Below are 22,868 nucleotides of genomic sequence, written 5' to 3'. Positions count from 1 at the left end.
TGAATATGCAGGTGATCTCTTTGGAAACACAGTTGTATAGAGTTGAGCCAAAATATGCTTTGTGAATCAGTTTGTGCAGTCTAGAAATCAGTGTTTGTAAAGATGAAGTGACTGAAATCAAGAGACAGACACAGCTGAGTGATGTTTCATGTTTTGGGAAAGCAGTCAAACTTACGTACAAGTCCAATTGTAAGTTACATTGGCTGTCCTGCTTTTTCCTCATGAAAATGCTTGAATATACCTTTCTTGAATACTTCAAAGAAACTATTAAAAACATTTTCTTCATAAATACTGAAAATATTGGTAGTTTATTGGAAGATCCTTGCATTCAACCTTGAGAAAAAGCATAAGCTATGAAGTTTAGAACTGCATATTTAACAACAGAACAACACTGTGAACTTCTGTGACAGTATGGGCTTTTCCATTCCAGCTTGCTTAGCCTATAGGCAACCTTACTTAATGAGTGGCTGCAGTCTTGCCGAAACACTGATTTAGCTCATGCAGTGCTATATTTAAAATTGAATTTGTCTGAAAGCAAGTTGAAGTGACCCGTAGTTTGCTGCTGAATGTTTGAAGATTATCCAGATAACTGGTGGATGAAATAGAAGCAGCAGTGCATGTAGTAGTGTAGATCCTGACTTTCTAGCAACCTAGGAAAAGCATAGGAAGGGTGACAGAACTATTGCTGTTGTTGCAATCATGATACTTTATTGCAAGCTTGAAAATGGGAGCTCAAAAAAAAATAAAAGCTCATCTAGTGAATGCAAGACAGTTAAGCTACTTAATTCGTATAAATAAATAAAAGAAAAAAAGAAAGACAAAAAAGGAAAACAGACCTAGTCTGGAGACTTCTTCAGCCTTTCACTTAAGAAAGGTTTCCTGGTGGCTGTTTGCCTCAAGAGCTGTGTTTAGGGCTGTAGCATTGACTTAGTATTGACTTTTTGAAGAGACAACTGGGGTCCAAACAAAAAGAGTAAAATAATTTGTCAAGAATCTGGAGTTTTTTGTCCTAATATGAATTTAGGATTGTTGTTAATTAAAATGGTTTGTATTTTCTTGGGAAGTAGGAAAATTGTGGGGCCTATCTGAACTTTGTTTCCAAAAAAGACAGGTAAATTTTTGCCTCTATGCAGGATAAGCTGCTATTTCTTTTATGACACCAATTTAGGCTATTTCAGGTCAGAGGGACGCCTTTCCTTTTACCCAAGAGAGTTATAGGCCATTCTTGGAGCTTGAGGGTTTAATTCTTGAGACCTTGCATGCTATTACGTCATCATTGTAATGTTTATGGTAATCTGTAGCCAGGACTATACTCTGCTGCTGAAAACAAGCTGGCCTTGTAACCCAAGCTGAGCATACTCTTGAGTGGTCAGAAATGTGATGCCTATGTTCTTCCCTTGAGGTGGCTGCCATGCTTCCTTAACTGTCTAAGAGCAAAGACACCGATTCATCCTTCCTGTGCCTACTGATCTAGCTAGGCACAGGATAGAATGATACCATGTATTGCTCAGGAGGCAGATGGGAACAGGTATTGATCCAAAACTGCTTGTTCCATTGCAGGATTGACAATAATTTATTTTTAAGAAACAATGCCTGATAGCTAAGTGAACCAGATGTTCATGAAATTGTCAACTGAGTTCTAGGGAAGATGGGAACAAAGCAGTCATGTTATGGTGGTTCCACAGAGTGGTTTCTAAGCAAGAAGTCCCATACCTTACTTGAATATCATATGACAGAGTATCTTCTCGTTCTTGTTTTAAACTTGCTACTTTTATTTGAAGTTGCATAATTTTTATGTTAGAAGATACAGTGAATAGTCTTCACACATTACACTGTGGGCCTCTTTGTGTACCTTTTTCAGGTTGCAGAATCCTGATGCCTCTAAGCATCCCATGCACAGAAGCTGTTTTGTTCCTTTGGACTGTTGTGTTACTTCTTTCAGGACATTTTACAATTCCTCTGCACCAACTTAGTGATGGAGAAATGGGTGAAGAACTTCATGCTGTATTCAGGATACAAGCATGATGTGGAATAATTGTGATACACTTGTTTGCTTTTTGTTTCTCTATTCTCTGTGTAGAATATTCCTAGCTTTTCTCTCGGCTTTGTCTGCTACTGAGTTGATATTCTTGTAGGAGGTTCTCAGTCTTATTCCTGAGAAGAATAACCAACTTGACACCTGTAATTTTATAGGTATGGTTAAGACTGCTTTTTGTATATGTTACTTTGTACTTACCTGTTTGAATGTTTATATGCTGTTTTATTAATCTGTGTTATGCTTTTGCAGTCTGTTGTAGGTAGGTTTTCTTTCTGCTTCCTTGTGTATGCAGTTATTGTATGATGATTATCACCTCACAGATTTCTTTTTTCCATACCATTTATGAATGTAATGAATAGCAGAGGTTCCTATGAGATGTGACTGAGCTTCACCAAAAATCATTATCATTTTCCTCTCTTTCCTCTGTTTTAATTATTTTTCTATCTTAAACCTTTGTATCCCACAATAGCTTAGACCTTTGTAAGGCATCTTGCATAAGTCAGACCTGCCTTATTCACCACCTTGCTCAGGAAAGGATGTAGGTTTTCAAAATATGATTTACAAAAGCTATTGTTCTCCCCCATCTAACATTGATAAGAATATTTGTTATTACTTAGTTGCTTGTGTTATTTGGCTATTTTGGAAGATCTTAACTATGGTGTCAAAAGTGTTTGGGTTTTTTTTTGTGGATTTTTTTTAAATTTTCCCCAGTCATCTGACAGTGAAGTGGCATTGGCTGAGCAGCTGCATACCATCAACAGGTCTAGTTTTTTCATCCTTTACCTGTTGAATGTTGTCTTTTCTCAAGAGCTATCTTCGTGCTGTTACCTTTTCACTCCACTCTCTTCTACTGATAATTTGCTTCTAAGACAAATCATGTAGTTGGTTCTGGTATGCCTCCATCTGGCTGTGTTTATGCAATTTATGTGCTTAAATGTATAAGCTTTTCAAGTTTTTCACCTGTTCTGGACTTTTATTTTTAAAACTTTTTTTTTTTTTGTCAACTTGATGTATTCTTTACTTGAGGATGCAATGCCTACCATAGCATTCATAACAGTATATCCTCTGTGCACCAGGTTGCTTTCTGCTAGTCAATTTGTAATGCTTGTGTGATATCCCTGTTAGAATGTGCAGATGTAGTTTTCCTGATCATCCTTTGCTAGGCTCCATCTACCCTCTAAGCTTCCCCAGTCCTGGATGAATCTCTATCTCTTTTTATTCTGTTGTTTTAGCCATGCACTGAGACTGCTTTCCTACCAGCTGTTATGGGTATCCTGGTCTTTGGCTTCGTACCTGGCATCCTACATTCTGTCTGCAAACTCTCCTTCCCTTATTTGTAGTGGTACCCATATGCATCACAATCCCTGGTAATTCCTCAGTGATTCCCAGTTTGTTCAGGCTTCTCTTAGTATCAACAGACACATCTGTACAATCTCTCTGCAATCATGAGCTAAACCTCTTATGTACTTGGTAACTGAACCAATGGTGGCTATTTATGAGTTGTAAGAGACTCTTAAAGGTGATCTACTCCAACTCCCCTGAACAGGAACACCTCTAGCTAGATCATGTTGCTTAGTGCTGTGTCCAGACTGAACTTGAATGTCTCCAGGGACAGGGCATTCATCACCTCTCTACGTAACCTGTCCTAGTGCCTCACCACCCTTAATGTAAAAAAACTTCTTCCATGTATCCAAGCTAAGTCTCTCCTCCTTTAGTTTGAAACCATTTCCCTTTGTCCTGCCACATCAGTCTCTACTGAATAATCTGTCTCCTTCCTACTTAAAGCTTCCCTTTTGATACTGAAAGGCTACTATCAGATTTCCCCAGAACCTTCTCTTCTCCAGGTTTAACAGCCCCAACTTTCTCTCTCTGTCCTTGTAGGGTATGTATTCTGTCCCTTGAATCATTTCTGTGGCCCTCCTCTGGATGTGCTCTAACAGGTCCACATCCCTCCTGTACTGAGGACTTCACAAGACTTTTGTCTTTTTATTCTACCTGGAGTTTTTGCTGTGAGGAAGTATTGTCTACGCAAGAGTATACAGCAGATAGAGGACCATTGACCAGGATTATTACATCCTTCACCAGTTTTGGTGCCTTCTTGACATAAAACTACACCTGAAAAAGCTTTTGTGTGCTGCAGAATTTCAGTCTGAATAACAGTGGGTTGTTTTCTCTGCAGGTGAGAGTGTTTAGAAGTTGCTGTGAAGCCTCCATGTCATGCATTCTTCCATCTGTGCCACAATAACCACTAGAAAGGGGTCTGTCTCTGAGTATTTGGGACTGCCTGAAATATTCATACCACCTACGCCACCTGGGTCAGGTAATCATACAGCATTTGATTCTTTACCCTCAGAAATTCTCCCCCTCTAGCAAGGCTTCTGTCTACATTTCCCTTGCATATCTAAACTGACTCAGTAAGTTTGCCTTTATGGAGTGAAAATGCAGCTTGTGGTTATTGAGAAACAATAACATGATGCATTATTAGTAACTATTAATAATATTTTTAATGAATTATAAAGAGACCCTGACTGAATGTAAATTGTGAGAAGCTAAAGTCTGTCTTCGGATTTTGTTTCATACAAAAGAAGCTGTCCTTCCCAAGAAGGTGGTAGTCCAGTTATTTATAGGCTTGATGTAAGATAGAAGCAGAAGCTCCAGCCACACGAGAAATACTTGGAGCAGCATGTTTCTTAGCTGCTGATTCCTGAGGAGTCAAGTGAAGGCTATTTAGGAGTAGGGAAAGAATCCCTAGATGTTAGAAATTTTACTGCAGCAAAGCAAGGGAAGTATCTGCCACATACACAAACCTCTCGATCTGATGTTCTGGCTTCTTCATTAGCATTCTGGAACAAATCTGTGCCTAAGGCTGTGTTGGGCATATATGTTTTTGAGTAAGTTTAATAAGTTAGGATTGAGTACAGATTGAGAAATGCTACCTTAAGTTAGTTTGTGCTTTTGATAATTGACTTGCTAATTAACTAGCATAACTAGCATAAGTACAAATGCCTTTGTAGACATGAATACCACTTGTAGCCTAGAAGACTTTTTTTCCAGGATGGACATATCTGTGGCTAGGAGGTCTCAATCAAAATTAACATGTAAGAAGTTAGGGAAGAATTACAAACTTGTCCTTGTAGTAACAACTACGCTCAAGTTCTTATCTGTCCAAACAGCGCCTTTCAAGGCAGCTAAGGCACATGCCACTGAGCCTTAATCAACATACATTAGCTCTTTATCAGACCTCAGATTGAACATGTTTCTCTTAACACATGCAAATTTTTTCATGCTGGTCCTGACTATAATTTCTGGTTTGTTTTTTAATTATACTAAAGAAGGAAATAAGCATTGTGTTCTCACAAAATTTTCATGTCTCTTCTGATTTGGGGTGTTGCAGGGTGTGTAGTTAATGCTCTGAAAAGGCTTTGGGATTCCTGGATGAAAGGTGTGATGAAAGAAGTGTACTGTTATTGTTTTAGGGGAGGAATCATGCTACTGGGTAAGCCTCTGTCACTGAGACTTGCTGGACTTGTTTGTTCTGACTTGCCTATGACTCCTTTCTTTCCTAATTCAAGCGATAAAGCCTCAAGTCTACGCTGAGATGCTGCACAGTGTGTTGTGGAGTTCAGGACAGTACGTCTCCCGGACAAAAGACCTTCTTGCTGACCTCTCACTGGTACCCAAAGGTGAGTGCTACAGCCATCTGACTTGCTACTTGGTAATTTGTGTAGCATGGCTATACAGAATATGGATTTATTGGGCAATATCTGGGCTTTGACTGAAGTGGAAGTTGGAGACTGAACGACTCCAGTTCTGAGCTAGCTTCTGATTTGGGTTGCCTTCTATGTATCGGTAATCCTTATACTTCCCCCCTTTCTCTTGATCCAAAAAGCATTTCTTTTACAAGAATTCCTTGGCTCCTTTACAAGGTGTTATAGTGATAAGGCAAGGTGGTCTGTGGCCACAGGGGGTTGTGGGGGGCAAGTGAGTATCCTCTCACTACACTCTAAGTCTGAACTCCCCTTCTTGCTGCTGCAGTTAACGTGTTGCAGTCACAATTGCTGACATCATGGTATGAGATGGTAAGTAGGATGAAGTTGTAAAAGTAGCTTCTTGTGCTTCTGATTATTTTAGTGGACTTTTATGCAGTCAGTGAAGTGTTAATATGTGCAGAATCCTCTTGGAAGCATACCAAATCTTGTACCACACCATTTCACCCACCCTATCTTGGAATGAAAATCAGGCAGGAAAAAAAAACCATGGATACTATAACTGCTTGTGTAGTATCTCAGTTTTGGAGTAATATGAAAAGGGGAGGAATGGTAGAGTTCTTTTCAAAAGCTGAAAGCCATAGACCTACTGCTATATTCTGAAACCGAAACTGTGCTGATTGTTAAGTTGATCAAATCATCAGGAAAGATCGTACGAGCAGCATTTTGTATTGTCTTAGACTTTATCCCAGAGGCTAAATGCTGCTTTTGATTCTTGCTGCAAAGACAAGCTGTAGAGAGCTCCTGGGAAGCACCAAGTCATTAGTACAGTTGGACAGTTAAGGGGAGTAGCAGAAGAAAAGCACTAGGTTGATGTGATTGCTTATTGCGGAGGTGGGAGTGGAATTAACATTATTTTGTGTGGCCATGTGCTTTTGCTACTGGTGTCCTGGGGTTAACCAGACATATCTAATTGCTGCCATTCCCAACTATCCTGATGAAGAAGGTTGCTTCGGGGATATAGTTTAATATTACACTCAATGAGCCAGAAGGTAAGTTTGCCCAGTTGTCTTGTGGAAGGCCCCCATTTCTATGAGGAGTGATTAGAGTGATTGTGGGAATGAATCCTGGAATGGAAAACTGGTCAGGCAGTTAAGTATGGAGAGATCCTCATCAGCACGTCTGCAGACCATGTTCTTTTCTGAGAGTACTGCAAAATAATTGAGAAGGGATTAGCTCAAACTTCTTGTAGGAAAACAATAGCAGATAAGATGGCAAAATTGAAGAGTTGACGTGATTTATTCTATGCTAAGCTTGGTGTAATTCACTTTGAGTAAGTAGATGTTACTTTAAAAAAAAAAAGCAGAAAACGTTGGACCCATTTGAAAGCAAATATGTTACGAAGTACTATGAAGGCTTATCTTAAAACATCAGAAAAAGTCATGGGCAGATTCCTAAAACATAATAGAGCAACTTTCCCTGCTTAGCCAGCAACTTCTCTGCTTGCCTGGCCCTTGGCCAGGACATAGGTGGCAGTTAGACTTCCTTTCCTTGCCTGAACTATTTTCCATTTAACAAAGATCAGTTTTCTGGAAGTGATGTTATTGAGGCTTTTGGTAATACACAGTAGATTACCTACAAGAGATGGCAAAGCTCCATATAGATTATCAAATTCTGTCAGCTAGAGACAGGATCAGGAACAAGCGTGGTAATTTTGGGGGAGTTCAGTACAGAGTGAGGGGAAAACAACAGTTTCTCTCTTGTGTATTGTGCTTGTCCTTACTTCTAGGTAAATGTTCCGGACTGGAAGGTAAAGTGTTGATTTTGGGTTGATCAGAAATCCAACTTAAAATGCTATCCATTCTCTCATTATTTTTTTTTTTTTTGCAAGAAAGGCAGGACTTGTACTCCAGTAAAATTTCAGTGCAAGTCTTTCTGATGCATCAATAACTATTAACATGACTTTATTTCTTGCCACGTTTCACTTATTTTAAAAATATTTTGTATCAAAGCTTGATATATATGTATGAACACACTTGTACTGTGTTTAAAATAGCTTATATAGAATGAAGTTTTTCCCAAAATTCATTTGAATGGCTTTTTTTCATATGTAATAACGTTTTAGTCATGAAAATGCTTTCTCTGGTGCGGAGCCAGGGTGTGTAAAGTGTAAGAATAATAGTTCACACTTCCAGACCTAAATGAACTGTGAAAAGAGCATGTCAGATGCTATAGTCACTGGATCATTGTGGTCTTCTTGGAAATGAAGTGGGTTTTAGATGAGCACTGACTGCTGGAGGAGAGCTGATGTTCATTCACAGTCTCACTAAGAGTTTTGTTCTGAAATTTTTTGCTAATATACACAGACCAAAAGCTGACAGATACAGACTGTGAGGAGGTAGTTTTCAGAGCAGGGAGGACTCAGACTTTTAAGTGGAGATCTCTTAAATATTACTTTTGCAGAATTAAGGTTATTTTCGTGCTCTCACAAGAGTGGCTGCTCTGCTGGAAGATAATTGTGTTGGCGCTTCCTGAATTCTCTTGGATTTCTCTTCAGAGAGTGAAATGGCAGGTTGCTGTAGTTTGGACAGTAAATTAATAATAATTATATATATATATATATATATATCAAAGCATGTTATAAGGAAAAAATGCATCTATAAGTGAAGGTGATCAGATTATCTCTTCCTCTGTGTTCTTCAGCACCACAGAGTAGTCAGTGTTTCTTTGGCCGAGGGCGTGTAGTAGGGTGGAGCAGGGTTTTCTTGGTGACTGAAGTATAGAGAAGACCATGAAGAAGTCTGACTCCTGAACATAGGGATCCACCTGCCACTGAACTATTTACAGAGACAGGAGTCCGAGGCACAGGAATCCCTGCCAGGTGGTTATTCTTGAAAAGCATGAGGATCTTGCATTTTGTGATATAATAGCAAAAAGGCTAGAGAAGTGAAGGAGCTAGTTGGTGATGTAACATGTGATTACCGACTGAATGTGCGGAGTGGACATAATCTGAACAAGAACTGGCTCTTCCTAACGTCACAGTCAGCCTTGGCATATACTGCTCCAATGCAAGCAGTGCATTTTAGTGTTGCTTGTACTCAAGCTTCTCTTCAAAGAATACAGCTGCTCTTGGAAAAAATAAGACTATCTTTTTTCTGCTCTCTGTTTCTTGGAATGGATAGCAAAAGATGGAGTATTTCTTATAAAGCTCTAAACAGGAGAATTTTTCCTTCCTAATGCCTTTGCACAGCTGGTGACTAGCAGACCAGCTGCTGAAGTGGACCAAAAAGATAGATACTGCTTAACTAGATCCTGCACTTGAGCAGCACAGTTTATTGCCATTCACAATAAGTCTCCCTCCAGCCCTGACGGAGTAGCAGTATTAAAGGCCAGTGTGCCTAGCTGGCAGCAAAGTCTTGTGGCTTTTTATTTTCATTATTTTTTTTTCAATTGGTTGGAAATAGAAATGCTGAGGGACTAACAGACTAACCTGTTCTTATTCCTGCTATCAGAATGGTTCCAAAGAATGTTTATCAATCAGGTGATAGGCACTTTATATATACATAAAATATAAATGCATATATAAAAAAAACACATCTGGATGTATAGTGGCAGCTGTACACCTGGGGTGGTGGTGGGACTTGGCGCTTTCACTCCACAAGTGATTTTTCTTCTCCTAGTTCATAGCAAGATGGAGATAAGAGCATCCTGCTAAAGAGAGAAAACTGGGATTTGAAGAGTTGTTTCCACTTTAGTTTGTATCTCTCTATAGAAAGTAATAACCTATATGAATATAGAAATAATTGAAGCACTTCCTTTAAAGTATTTTCTTGGGACTGAAGAATATGTACAACTGCAAATTGGAAATGCTATAGAAAGCAGTCCTGACTAGCTCAGACGTTGGCGCAGCTCTCATATGCTCTACAATCTGCTTTGCACAGACCTTCTAACAGGGAACTAAGCCTTTCTCATGGAAAGACAGGTAGATTTGTGGAAAACTTTTGCAGCAAATCTTAGCAGAGAGCAACACCTATTTAAGAGCATTCCTGCCTCCCTTCTTAAGAAATGAACTGGGATACCTACCAACACTCACTAGCTATAACCAAACTTTCGGGTGAGGAGATTACTTTGTAAGTTGTTTCCAACTACCCCTTCACTTGCTGAACACCTCTTCACTGTGTGCAGACATCTCATCTGCATTTGTGGCTCTACCTTTTTTTTTCCTGATCTGTGTTTCCTGCCCTGTCTTCAGCATAGCTTTGCTCACCTTTGTTGCCCTTAAGGCAGAGTGTAGAATTCCATTTGCTCTCCCCTGAGTTCACTATTTGCTGTCACAGGTTTGTGCATTGTCCCTTTGCCTTCACAGCTGGTCTGTCCCCCAAATTCATATTAAGCCACTGGCAGCTTTTGCTATTATCCTGTTCTGCTGGCTCATTTCTGCTTTCACTATGCTGCCTTGTCACCCCATAGTGAAAAAACATGTGAACCATCCATCTCTTTGCCTGTTTGCTTTTTACTTCTCCAGTCTTCTCAAGTGTTGCTCAGAAATGGCTGTGCTAGTGGGGGAAGTATAACATTAAGTGCGTCTGACCCACAGCAAATGAAAACCTGGTTTAATGGTAATAAAACAGTATGGTGACTAGTCAGCTAAATTACTCCTCCTCAGAGCTTGCTATTGCTGTGTTTTGCTTCAGTTTCCTTGAGGAATTATCCCACATGTTCTTCTGACAGCTTGTACTAATGCCAACCACAGTGTAGAGACTTGATGCATAGCTTGACAAGTACATGTGCACTGTTGAATTACTAGGGTTCTGAAATAATGGCAATTAAGGCTTTGCATCATTGTATACCAACGCTACATTTGCAAAAATGCAGTTTTCCCAGTGCTCTCTTGCCTAATGCTGCACAAGAGGAAATAAATTGAAGGAAAAGGCTCCTTCTTTTATCCATGTGTGAGTCAGGTTCCCAACCTTTTCACTTGTCTGCTGTTGACTTTTAGTGCGTCACTAAGACTGGGTCTTGTTGCCATGTGTTGACATATTAGTAGATACTTCTCTCCTCTCTGACAGATTGTCTGTCAGGAGCCACAACACTGTCTCATACAATGTATGTGTTCTTTTGGTACAAAGAAACCTAAACCCAGTAGGAGACCAATACATGTTAGTACTCATACTGATGAAAAATAACTCAAACTTGTGTGTTTTATAGCATCTCTGATATACCAGAGTGCAGAAGTTACCACATCAGTTTTGAATTATTACATTTAAGCTTAGTTTAAACACCTGTCTGGGCAGCCAGCTGAACTTGAAATCAGTGTAATATTTCTTAATGGGAAGTTGTCTCTACTAGCAATACCTGCACAATACTCGAGGCTTTTTTCAGAGGTGGATGTGGGGTAATGAAGGCAAGTTGGAACACAGGAGATCCTTATTAAATATAAGGAAAATAAGTTTTTGCTGTGAGTAGGGTGATCAGGGGCTGAACCAGTATTGTGAGAGGCTATGCTATCTCTGTCCTTGGAGATACTAAAAGCTTGATAAAGCCTGGGGAAACCTGCCCTAATGGGAGCTTGTTTGAGGAGAAGTTCAGAGGCCTTTTCAACCTATGTCCTTCTGTGAGTTTGTGTCAGTGAGATGAGTTAAGCTGGGCCAGGTACAGTTTTGCTCAGGATGTGATATTTTGTTCCTATCAGAGTTGAATTTCTACATATTTTCTTTTCCAATGCAGATATTGACTCAGATGGACTCAGGAGGGAGGAATATGAAGCCATGGAAGATAGCCGTCATCGTTGTGTCAGTGATAATTGGTCTGACCCTCATCATTGGCTTGATTACTTATTTTTTGTGCCACTGTAAGTGCATCATTTGGTTGTTTTTGTCTTGAGTTTCTATTGTGTTTCATTTGCTGTTGTAGTTCTGACCAGTGATTTAATTATGAAATGTGTAATAAGGCCCATCTGCTAGTCACCTGAAAGACAGACTTTATAATTATCCCAGCTGCTGAATAAATATGGACAGCTCTGGGAGGGCCACCTGCCTCTGAGGGGTAGGGACATGCCAGAGACATCTAGTCTGATGGTCCTCAGAGAAGATTTGCAGTGGATGTAATTTAGAGCTGCTTGGGATGGTTGCAAGGGCGGAAATAAGTCCTTAGCTGTATGGTACAACAAGATGGCCCAGGACCCCCTTGCCTCACTGTGCTGTCCAGAGTTTGCCCACAGCTGATACTCTGAGCAGAGCGATGCATGTCTGATTTGTACTGAAGGAGAAAAGCAACTTTTCCTTTTCCTTTCTTATGTAGATCAGGACCGGTATTACAGTGCAACTTTCCTTATCACCAATGTCCCGTATGACGTTCAGTATGAAAAGCAAACCACGGAGGAGTTCAGATACCTGAGCCAAGAAATTGAAACCATGGTAAACTAAGCTGTTTCTCTGTCCCTGCCTGGCCTATGGTGAAGAGTCTACAATTGTGTGGTTGGAAATAAGTCAAGGGTGTTCATGCCTCATGCTCATGTACCTAGATTATATAGATTAAGCTAGTCCAAGGGCAAAGGCTAGGAGAATTAAATATTGTAGTAAGTGGAGTCTCATCCCTGTCTCTGCCACTCACCTGTGCTTAGCAGTGTAATTGAGACTACCTGGTCTGTTACAGCAAACAGAGAAACTGTCAATGACAAGGTTAAATTGTAAATGCTTGGGAAAATAGGGGAGATTGCTTCGGTCAAAGTACTCTATTGAAAGATCGGTCTGTCATGCACATGGCTCTCAGCATCATGGTATCTGCATGCCTTGCAATTTTTCTATGGTACCTAGCTTTCCAGATCCTTTTGAGGTACCTTGGTGGTGGTTCTTCTGCTTAGGGTAGATGAGAAAAACAGCACAATGTGATCAAGGTTGAGCTCATCAGTATTAAATGTTTGTTTCTCTTAATTATAATCAGGAGTTAGGTGCCTAACTACTCTTGGGAGCTTAGTGGTTTTGTAACAGTTGCCGAGGACTTGCATAGAGAGCAGTGAGCATACCCTCACACCAAATGAAGGAGGATTTGGAAGCAGTCATGGTTGTAATCAGCTCAGGGATAACATTTGACTGGTGGAGCATGTTCTTTACTGGCTAGTGATATGGACTGCACCCTAGCAATTCCAGTGCTGTTACTTATTGAACTCAGAGAGCTGATACTAAAATTGCAGGCCATTCCTGTTAAATAAGGGCTGTATGGTGGAAATCAGTATCTAAAAGCTCAACTGCCCAGCAGAGGAACAGTTTAAACTCTGTGATGTGGTGTCGCAGTTGGGCCCATGTAGGGTATAAAGATAGGGTATCTGTAAGAGGTTGTTTGCCCTGCATGTGCATACTGGCAGCAGTACTGTTGCTTGGCATTCTTTTCCTTTCATCAAAGACTATAAAACTAGGCTGGTACAGAAGAGACAAAAATTACTTCTAAGATGCACAAAGTGGTGAGAATTGTCAGTATGAACCTAACAGTAAAAAGTCCTGGTAACTTATTTAAATCAGAAAGTTGGGACTGCGTGTCTTTCTGGGTGCTGTTATGTGTTCTGGTTCAGAACAAGTTCACCCTAGAGTGTAGAATTATGGAATCAGTTCATCTCCAATGCCTCTTGTCCAGTCACTGGACACCACTGAAAAGAATCTGACTCAGTCTTCTATACAACCTTCTTAGTCATCTTCCAGTCATCTTTATATCCTCCCCAGTCTATCTTCTGACTTATTCTAGCTTTCAACAGGTAGTGTTAAATTCCTTGTTGCTGTCTCTGCAATCAGGAAGGAGAAATTATACAAGCACTTCTTTTCTGCTCCACTGCAAACTTGTCAGCTTTATCTTTTAAATGTTACTATAATGGCAGACACTTTACTGTGTGCAAGCAGATAGGAAGCATGCATGCTGTCTGTTCCAGCAATGCTGTAGTTGGAAAGGCACTCAGAGAGTAGAACAGAGAGCAGCATTTGCTAACTCAACTGTATATTTTGTTTCTGCAGTCTCCAGTGGAAATTCAACAGTAGTTTTGGGTGTAGAGCTGGGGCTCTAAAGGCAGTTTTTGCATTTTAGGGGTTCACAAGACTGTTTTAGTTTGAGAGGATGTACGTGTATTTTTATATACTCTTTTCTTTTAACAGATGTCTAGAGTATTTAGGGGGTCCTTTCTGAGCCGCAAATATGTCAGATCCCATGTTGTCACTCTAAGGTAAGTAATATGAAGGTCAGAAACATACAGAAATGTGATAAATATCCTTTCTTCCTACCTCTTGACCACAGAGAATATATATGGTTCCTTAGGTTGGATTGTGCCAGCTTGGTATCTTAAGTCTTTGCTGGTTGTCACTTTCCTTCAGAACTTTCAACATTTACGAGGTCTTCAGCTACTTCAGAGATCAGTAAGGAAGAGAAAATTGGCCCTATACTTCTGCAAATTCATTACCTGAATACCAGTTCTTTGTGGCTCTGATGCAGTAAATTCATTGTCAGGTGATCCCAGCCTTCCCTGCTAGTTAAGTGCTTGAGTGATCTAGAGTAAGCTCTTTATTTCATGTCATGTTTTCTGTAAAAACTCAAGCTGGTGTTTAGCCCCACTGTGTGGTGTACAGCAGGAGGTGAATTTTCTCTCTCACCTCTGAAAAGATCTGAAGGAATTAATTCCATTGTGAGATAACTACAGAGAGAGGAAAGAAGACAAGTGGAACATATGGATATGAAGATTGAGACCTTCTAAGTCTCCCTTCTCCATGTAGAAGTTATGTATTTCTGTCAGTGGTAAGAACCATCACTTCACTCTTTGTCACATGATTTGGGTTTTAAAGTAGTTTCATTTCTGTAAGGCCCAAATCTGCTGTGGCATATTTTTCCCTGGACAGCAAAGAATGCAATGTTTCTGAGAATGCCATTTTCCATAGCACTTGGGACTCTTTTGGAATCGTAGAATCATAGAAAGGCTTGGGTTAGAAGGTACCTTTAAAGACCACTCAGTTCCAGCCTCCTACTGTGGGCAGAGTTGCCACCCGCTGGATCGGGTTGTCCATTGCCCCTTCAAATCTGGCGCTGAACATCCCTGGGTTGGGACATTTGCAGCTTCTCTGGGCAACGTGTTCTAGTGCCTCAATACCCTCTGTGTTAAGATTTTCCTCTTTTCATCTATCCTAAGTCTCCTTTCATTTGTTTGAAACTTTGCCTTCTTGTCCTATCACTAATGAATCATGTAAGAAGTCTCTCTTGCTTTTGCCTGTGTCTGCATGGTTATTTCTTTAAGCTGTTCAATGTTATTTTTCTGCTGCTGGTTTCTTCTGCAAACCTCCTGTACTCTGTATTAACTGAAATTATACGATTTGGGACCTAGACTTCAGGCACCCTCTTTACTTTTTAGGCTGACTGAACAGTGCACTGCCTCTAAATTTTCACTACAGACATCTTATCATGCAACTGAGCACTGAGTCAGCTTACCCGAATCTCTGCTGTCTTTGCTTCTAGGTTTTTGTTGGTTTTCCTTTATAATATTAGTCTTAAATATTGGACTTCATATTTTATACTGATACTAAGTGATCATGCCTTGTTCTGATAACACAAGCTATTGACATATTTTTCTCTGGATCCAAAGGAACTTTCTTATAAACTAGCAAGTAACTTAAAAGTAAAAAAAAAAAAACATAAACCTTTTTAATTTTTCTGGGTCTAGACTAAGCTGCATAGACACTGAAGTGAGTGATCTTTCCTCTTCTCCCAAGATGATTCTCTCTGATTACTGTTATAGTATGAAGTCTTTTGCTGCCTGCTGATGTATGTCTCCCTTGCTTGTGCACAGCTATGCTATTCGTTTTGCACGTCAGTGCAGACCAGACCTGTTCTCATATAAGGAAAACAGACATCACGAAGCAGGACAAAGAGGCTTAGTGGGCAAAGAGATGACACCACTTTGTTTATGTTGGTTTGCAGCCCAGATCCTGGTGGAGTGCTTGTATCTGTTGCTCTGGTATTTAAATTTACCTCAGCTGACAGTAGGGAAACAAGCTGGCGTCACGTTGACAGTGTGTTACAAAGAAGGCTTGAAACAAGCTCAACGTTCTTGAAGGTTGACCCATCTTCTATTAAACTCATAGGCAAGTGCCTTAGGTTTGTGTTTATAGCTTGGAATTTGTTCCTCCTACTTTGCTGTTCTCAGTGTAATGGATTTCACTTCACTGTGCAAATATGTGCTATTTCTGTTTTCTTCTTTTCTCTGACTCGTGGTATGGGCAATCCGTGTTACTTTAGTGGTTGGCAGCCCAGGAATGTGAAAGAAGCAGTATAATTAAGAACGCTAAAGCAAACTGATAGCCAATTTATATATGTGTGAGCTCTGCACTGTGCATCGTTATTTCTCCGTGCATGATCCATCTCTGATATAATAGGCCACCTAATTCAGCAAAAAGAGACCCAACTTTGCAACCTAGGTTCACAAATTACTTTGCTAAGGCACACAGTGAATTGGAGAGGAAGCTGTATAACCAGGTTCTTAAATGTGGAGACCTCAGCTATTTAAAAAAAAAAAGCAAGGCTGAGATGGTTCCTTTTGCCATCATTTGTCATTTACTTTGCATATTTGCCAGATTGCTGTAGCAAATGTTAATAACCAAACTTGCTCTGGGCAGTAATCCTCTTACAAGAGTCATTGTTTTCCTCTTGAATCTGGCAGTGGGAGATTTTGTAGGGAAGTAATCATTAAATAACATTACAGTTTAGCTCCAGTCAAGCCCAGTACTGAGGATCTGTAACCACCCTGTCATAATCAATGTGAACATATGCGTCATGTAGATTTTAGTATGGTGCATAGGATTTAGCACATGCAGATGTTACTTGAAACTAGTCAACTACTGTTGGGTTTTTTTCAGCTTTGTGCTAAGGCAAGAAAACTGCATCCTTTTGCCTTGTACTTTGAGTAAGGAACAGAAGCTTAACAGAACTTATTCAGTAGAGCAAATTACACTTTTTACCATACTATTACTACAAGCATTGATACAAGTAATTTCATTTATTTGTTGGATACTGGAAGGGAGTCTGTCTTAGACCTCACATAGATTTCACATAGTAATGTGAAATAGCCTCACTGTATTCTTTGTTTCTCATTTCAGAATTGAATAAGGAGAATGGAGATAACCTTTTAAACAACTGTAAGTACAAATGCTTTATAGAAATCATCAAGGGACTTAGTGCCATCAGTTCAGTGTTGACAAGATTTTTATGCTTTAGATGCAAGTTTAAAAATAACTTTTTTAAGCTACTAGAACAATAAGTAACTCATGAGCCAGGGAAGATGTTAGCTTTTTTGGTTTTTTTGGGTGTTTTTGGAGTTTTGCTAGCTCTGAAGTGTTTGCATTTAGGGATTCCAACTTGGTGATGAGAGGTACTCGCTTTAGTTTTGGCTATGGTAAGTGAGGGGAAGTAAATGAGTTGCTGTCAGTGAGCTTTGCATGAGGACTGCAGTTGTTGTGAGCTGCAAGTCTTTTTCAATGAGAGGTTGTTACTCAAAAAACTTGCAAGACTGAAAATGCACAGCATTAAAATGTTGTCCAAGCTGCGTTTTCTGTCCATATATGTAGTCCTAAAGAAGCCCTAGCTTTCTCTGTAAATGGTCATGCCAGATCTTTTCTTCTAGAATCTGTTGCCTGCAAAGCCTTGTTTAGGAACTTTGCTTTACTGTATATGTATCCATTCTTGGCTCTGCCCTAAGCTGGTAAACTGTTGTCTCTACTCTGAGTATTTTGCTGGCACAGTAGCTCTTAGACTGCTCATGAATTCATCATTCCTTTCTTCTCTTGCCACTGACAGTAAATGTTTGCAAGAGAAGGGTTGTTGTCTTGTACCCTGCAGAGTTCATATCTTGTTGTTGATTATTTATCTTTGGGCCTTGCAGGAGGGTCAGAAGTACTGCAGAGCAGTGCCAAACACTGAAGTGGAAATCAGCTGTCTGGTGATTATCACCACGTGCAGCAGCTTCCTTATCCCTTCCAACATGTCTTCCATTCTGTCCTTTCTTCCATGCAGAAGTTTGGCAATATATGTCTTCAAGAGTTGGGAGCTTAAAGCTTGTAATCTTCAAGGAAAGGCCAGAGGATGGGAAAGGGGAAAGCTCTCCACTGTGAGAGCAAGGCAGTGGAGTGTAACTCTGGAGAGGGGCAGGTTCTGAGTCTTTCTACCATTTTATGCTCTCCAGTGAAACCTTATAGTTCATCTGTAAACGTGGAAACAGAATCAGTACCTTCTCAGCTGAACCAGTTACAAAGAGTCTCTGAGAACGAGAGGTCTGTGGCACCTCTACCTAGCATAGTCTTAGGAATTCAGCAAGTTTCACATAAGCTTTTCATGTTTAAGTGGTTTCTTGTTTGGATCTGACTTTTTCCAGCTGAGTAGTATGTTACTTACAGCCACTGTGCCAACAGCACAGTTAACTGTTGGAGGAAGTAAACACTTCTTTTTCTTACTGTTTTTGTCAAGCCTAACCTGCAGGTGACATGACAAAATCCTTTTCTTTTCTGTATTGCTTGATTTATGGATGGAGTTTTGCTTTGCTTTGCTTTTTTTTTTTCTCCCACTATTCCAGCAATCCTGCAATACTTACAGCTATACTATGTTGTTCTTGCTTTTGCTATACAAGCAGGATGTTAGAAATAAGGGAATATTGCCTCCAGTGTTAGGGTTAGGCACTGCTTTAGATAGAGTCTGTCTCTCAACAGTTCTATCCTGTTGTGCCTGTGCCAGAAACGATATGGGTCTCCTCAGCAGCCAGACCCTGGGTTTCCTCAGTCAGCTAAAACAGAGCTGCCTTTGTTGTTCTTTTTTTGACAGTCTGTGGAATACGAGATGAGGCATTCTCCTTCTCAGGAGTGGAAAGAATAACTGATGGACAGCGTGCACAGGATGGGGAATGGCCATGGCAGGCTAGTATTCAGCTTGATGGGACACATTACTGTGGTGCATCGGTGATCAGTAACACGTGGCTAGTGACTGCAGCCCATTGCTTTAAAGCGTAAGTTATCAGCACCTTTCTGATCCTATAGGTGCTCTGATAAGTCTGCTTTGACTTTTCATGGGCCACTGATGTCTTTATCCGCAGGAAGACAATGAAGTTCAGCTCTTCTCTGTTCTATAGACAAACCTGACCACATGGCGTTTTTCTTTAAGAGAAAGCTGTGTTTCTATGAAAATCCTATTTTGTGTTTGTGATATAGTTTCCAATGTTTTTCAGAGGAAGAGATCCTCGGAGATGGACTGCCAGCTTTGGAATTCTGCTGAGACCTCCAAAACAGAAAAAATACGTCCGAAGAATTATCATTCATGAAAAATACAATGGCCTTGTGCCTGATCATGAGTATGATATAGCTGTTGTGGAACTTGCCTCCCCTATTGAATTCACAAGTGACGTGCACAGTGTCTGTCTTCCTGAAGCATCTTATGTATTCCGGGATAATATTTCCTGCTTTGTCACAGGCTGGGGAGCATTGAAGAATGATGGTGAGTGTCTCTTGACTTCCTGTGAAGGTTTCCTTGCCCCTCACGCATGTCTAAGAAGACTGTTGTTGATTTTATTATTTTTACTTACTTTGAGTTTCTAAGAGATTGCTAGCAAATTCATCTATTAAACAATGCACTGGCGGACTTAGTTTGTTGGAGCTGTTTTGATCGCTGGCTTGGAATATAGGAAAAACTCCTGCAGGTTAGCTTTATATAGGATTAAGAGCAGCTTTTTTGTTGCTGCGTGCATTGAGGTGATCAGATGCATTCTGTTGCCCCTTCTCGGTGGCTTAGTCCTCTGCCCTGAGCAAAGACAAACCTTTCAGTTTTGCCTGTCACAGGTCTATCAAATTTTCATCAGTTAATCTCTGGTCCTAATTCAGGCTTCAGTTTATCAAATGGCTCAAATGAGCTTCATTCAAATTGGCCAGTGTCACTGAGATTAGAGATGATGAGACTGTAATTCTGCTAGTAGGAGAGGGATTTGAGCTATAAGCTGTATTTCATGGTAGACTCTCGAGAAGTATGGTGATAATCTGAAGTTGCTTTGCAGTTGATCAAACGTATCTTCAATGCCACTGGAAAGACCCATGTTATATCCAACGTTGATCTGAACATTGAAACAGGTACAAAAATCCCTTTGCCTGTTAAGTTAAAGAGCATCTGATGAGAGTGGAAGATGGTGAACAAGTTGTGTTTGGGATGAACGGGTAAAAGACTTCAGGAAAAAATAACTTCAGACATTCTTCAGGCAATGGCAGGAAGGCTGTAGAAATGTCTGCTCCTAATCTCTGCCAAGTCTAATACTCCTTTTCCTTCTAGGCCCTAGTGTTAATCAGCTTCGACAAGCAGAAGTAAGAATTATTAGCACTGCTATTTGTAATAGACCACGAGTGTATGCTGGAGCGATAACACCAGGAATGTTGTGTGCTGGATACTTAGAGGGACAGGTGGATGCTTGCCAGGTAAGTCTCATCTTAAGAAAAAGGAAATAGGTGGGATGGAAAGTGATGCTTCCTAGAAATAAGAAGTAATTAAGATTCTCCCATGGTATATCTTGTGTTTATGGGGCTCAAGGTCTTGAGAGATGTAAATTAAGAGCTTCATTGCTTCTTGGTTGTGATCTGCACTTATATATGCTTTTCATTGATTTTTAATAAGACACTTTTGAGAGAATGCAGATGTAATGGTCTAGAATAGGAGAGACTGTGTTAGATACAGGCTGTCAGCCTCTGTCTTCTCAGTATACCATGAGAGAGTTAATTGTAATAGACCATCGTCCATTGTAAAAGAACAGTATGATGTTCCCTGCATTAGTGAGGTAAATGTTTGCTTTTTGTTCCTGTCTGCTGACATTTTTCTCCTTAGGGTGACTCTGGTGGGCCACTGGTGAATGCAAACTCCAGAGGAATCTGGTATCTCGTGGGAATAGTGAGCTGGGGTGATGAATGTGGCAAGCCAGATAAACCAGGAGTGTATACACGAGTGACTTTTTATCGAGACTGGATTGCTTCCAAAACTGGCATCTGAAACCTGCGGTTAAGCTTTGTGGGCTGTTTGAAAGGCTATTCCTCTGACACATTCTGCCCTGTGGTTACCCTCTAAACAGCTGCTGCCTTGGCATGTGGTGATATATCAAGTACTGGCGAGCTTGGAGTAGTCCAGGACTTGAAATTAGTTTGGCCTACAGCCAGAAAGGAATGGACTCAATCACGTATGGTAGCATTTTGTTCAGGAAGTACTCCGTCAAAGGGACGAAGACTTTGGTCTTAGCAGCATACTGACCTCTTCTTTGTGTCCAAATCTTCTGGTTGCTACTTTGTGACCAAAGCATGAGCCCACAGATCTTTTTACCAGGATCTGAGAATGGTTGTAACTAAAATGTGGCCCATCCATTTGCTGTGTACTTCTAAGGCCCTGCCTGTTTGTAGACCAGCTACCATCGAGCCCCTGACTCTAAGGCTGCTGCACATCTGAATTCTCCTTGACCATTTTTCCTGCATTGATCCATGGAGCATATGCTAATAATGAACAGAAGGTGACTTAAGAGAAATTGTAGTTCACGGTGTCATGTCAGGCAGTTACCTAAGTGTATTGAGAATTTTTTTTTGCATTGTTGTCTTGGAAAAAATAATTGCAAAGAAGACAGCTGCTGTCCACCTTCTTTGAATGTGTCCACTTCCTGCTTCGTATGAGCAGTCCCTACCACAGCATTTGCCATGAAGTGATTACTGGACTTGAGACCAAATAATACTTTGTGTTCACAGTAGTCTATTGTTGTATGTAAATATCTGACTGAATGAAATTCTATTTTAAAACTTCCCAGATTGCATTGTTTTTAATAAAAGTCCTAAGCTTTGTGTGCAGGTTTACAACAATCTCAGTATGCACATTGCCAAAAAAAACTTCTTCAAAACCTGCTTATTCTCATGAATGGTGTTTGCAAGTCTTAATATATAAAAGTTAATGTACATCTCTTCTGTTGTATTCAAAAAAAAAAAAAAAGAGAAGAAAGACAAACCTTTGTGCATGGTGGAAATACCTATCTACATGTCTACTTCAGAACAAAGAGTGATCCATAAGTCAAAGTAAACATCTTTTTCCTGTCAGGAATTAATGCCTGTTTCTTATTGCTAGATCATAGGTGGCCCATCTGATCTCACAAACTTCATAGTCTCTCTGCCTTCGTTTTCAGGAGCTGATTTTTCTCAAACTGTCTATATCTTAGAAGTGGAATGTGCCTATTCTTGATGAGGATGCCTTCCTTAATGTATCTGTGGAGTCTTTTTTTTTCTGGTTGCCAATACTGGCAACAGTGAGTGATCTTAATTGCTAGGTACAGGAGCCACTCATTTGCTCTTGATGGTTGGAAGAGGATTAGCTCAGCCGCACCAGCCACACTGCCAAGACCCAAAGCTGATCCAGTGTGGCAGAGAAAGACAAGCAACTGAGCAGGCTTTTTGCCATCCTTGTAGTATGTATCCTTGTAGTACTATACTTGGGGATAGGAGGCCCTTGCTGATTATATGTTTAGGATTACAGTGCTGTCCAAATTCAGTACAGGTCAGTTATCATCAGTGTTAATCCTTGGGATTTTTTTGAGCTATGCAGTTTGCTTCAAGCCTTGCCCAACAGAGTAGCAACTCATCAAGTTAATGGAAGTACTTTATTACACATCCTGTGATTTAGGTGCCTGCAAACACAGTGAACCATACTTGATCTTTACTGGAGGAGTGAGGTGTTGGACTCCCAGAAAAGATTTGCATGAAGGAGAAGGGTCTGAAGCTGTTTTTCTGTGCTTGTGTATATTGTGGCACTTAAAATGTGTGCTCTCAGGGAACATTTTGTATGGAATGCTGTGCAGTCAAGAAATAAAACTTTGGCCTAAGTTTTAGGTAGGGAATAAAATGTAAGTGGTTCTATAGGTTTGAGGCAGAGAAATCTCATTTTAGTCTCTTAAGCAGAACTTGGATTTGAATTATATTGCCTGTATATTATGCATGACAAATGTAAGATTTTTTTTTTCTCTCTGGTAACTATACCTGGACAGTGAGTCACCTTGAAGAAAAGCATTATTACAAGACTCCTTGACTTTTCAGTTCCCAAAGCATTTCAGACTCGGG

General features: G+C 40.2%; 1 protein-coding gene across 1 annotated transcript; it reads left to right on the top strand.

Moving 5' to 3' along the window:
* The first annotated feature begins 4,324 nt into the window (after positions 1 to 4,324).
* TMPRSS11E (transmembrane serine protease 11E) lies at positions 4,325 to 21,349 on the top strand. Its single transcript, XM_065736787.1, has 11 exons — positions 4,325 to 4,358; positions 5,611 to 5,711; positions 11,473 to 11,596; positions 12,046 to 12,161; positions 13,884 to 13,951; positions 15,691 to 15,854; positions 16,866 to 16,904; positions 18,580 to 18,760; positions 18,980 to 19,245; positions 20,068 to 20,210; positions 20,614 to 21,349. Exons 2-11 carry the CDS (start codon positions 5,637 to 5,639, stop codon positions 20,773 to 20,775), a joined length of 1,338 nt encoding a protein of 445 aa, XP_065592859.1. The 5' UTR covers positions 4,325 to 4,358; positions 5,611 to 5,636; the 3' UTR covers positions 20,776 to 21,349.
* Positions 21,350 to 22,868: the final 1,519 nt, after the last annotated feature.

Source organism: Cyrtonyx montezumae, unplaced genomic scaffold (assembly GCF_038088225.1).
Source record: "Cyrtonyx montezumae isolate F1298 unplaced genomic scaffold, pur_monq_1.0 scaffold_2, whole genome shotgun sequence".
NCBI lineage: Eukaryota > Metazoa > Chordata > Aves > Galliformes > Odontophoridae > Cyrtonyx > Cyrtonyx montezumae.
Note: the sequence above shows the minus strand (reverse complement) of the source record. Positions and strands in the feature narration are given on the sequence as shown.

Bases quoted from the DNA above. Each gene is read 5' to 3' on its own strand.
- TMPRSS11E (XM_065736787.1), top strand. From the start codon at position 5,637: ATGCTGCACAGTGTGTTGTGGAGTTCAGGACAGTACGTCTCCCGGACA. The intron at 12,162-13,883 runs GTAAACTAAGCT...TTCTTTTAACAG, and splicing joins GCCAAGAAATTGAAACCATG to ATGTCTAGAGTATTTAGGGG. The intron at 15,855-16,865 runs GCAAGTGCCTTA...TTCTCATTTCAG, and splicing joins ATCTTCTATTAAACTCATAG to AATTGAATAAGGAGAATGGA.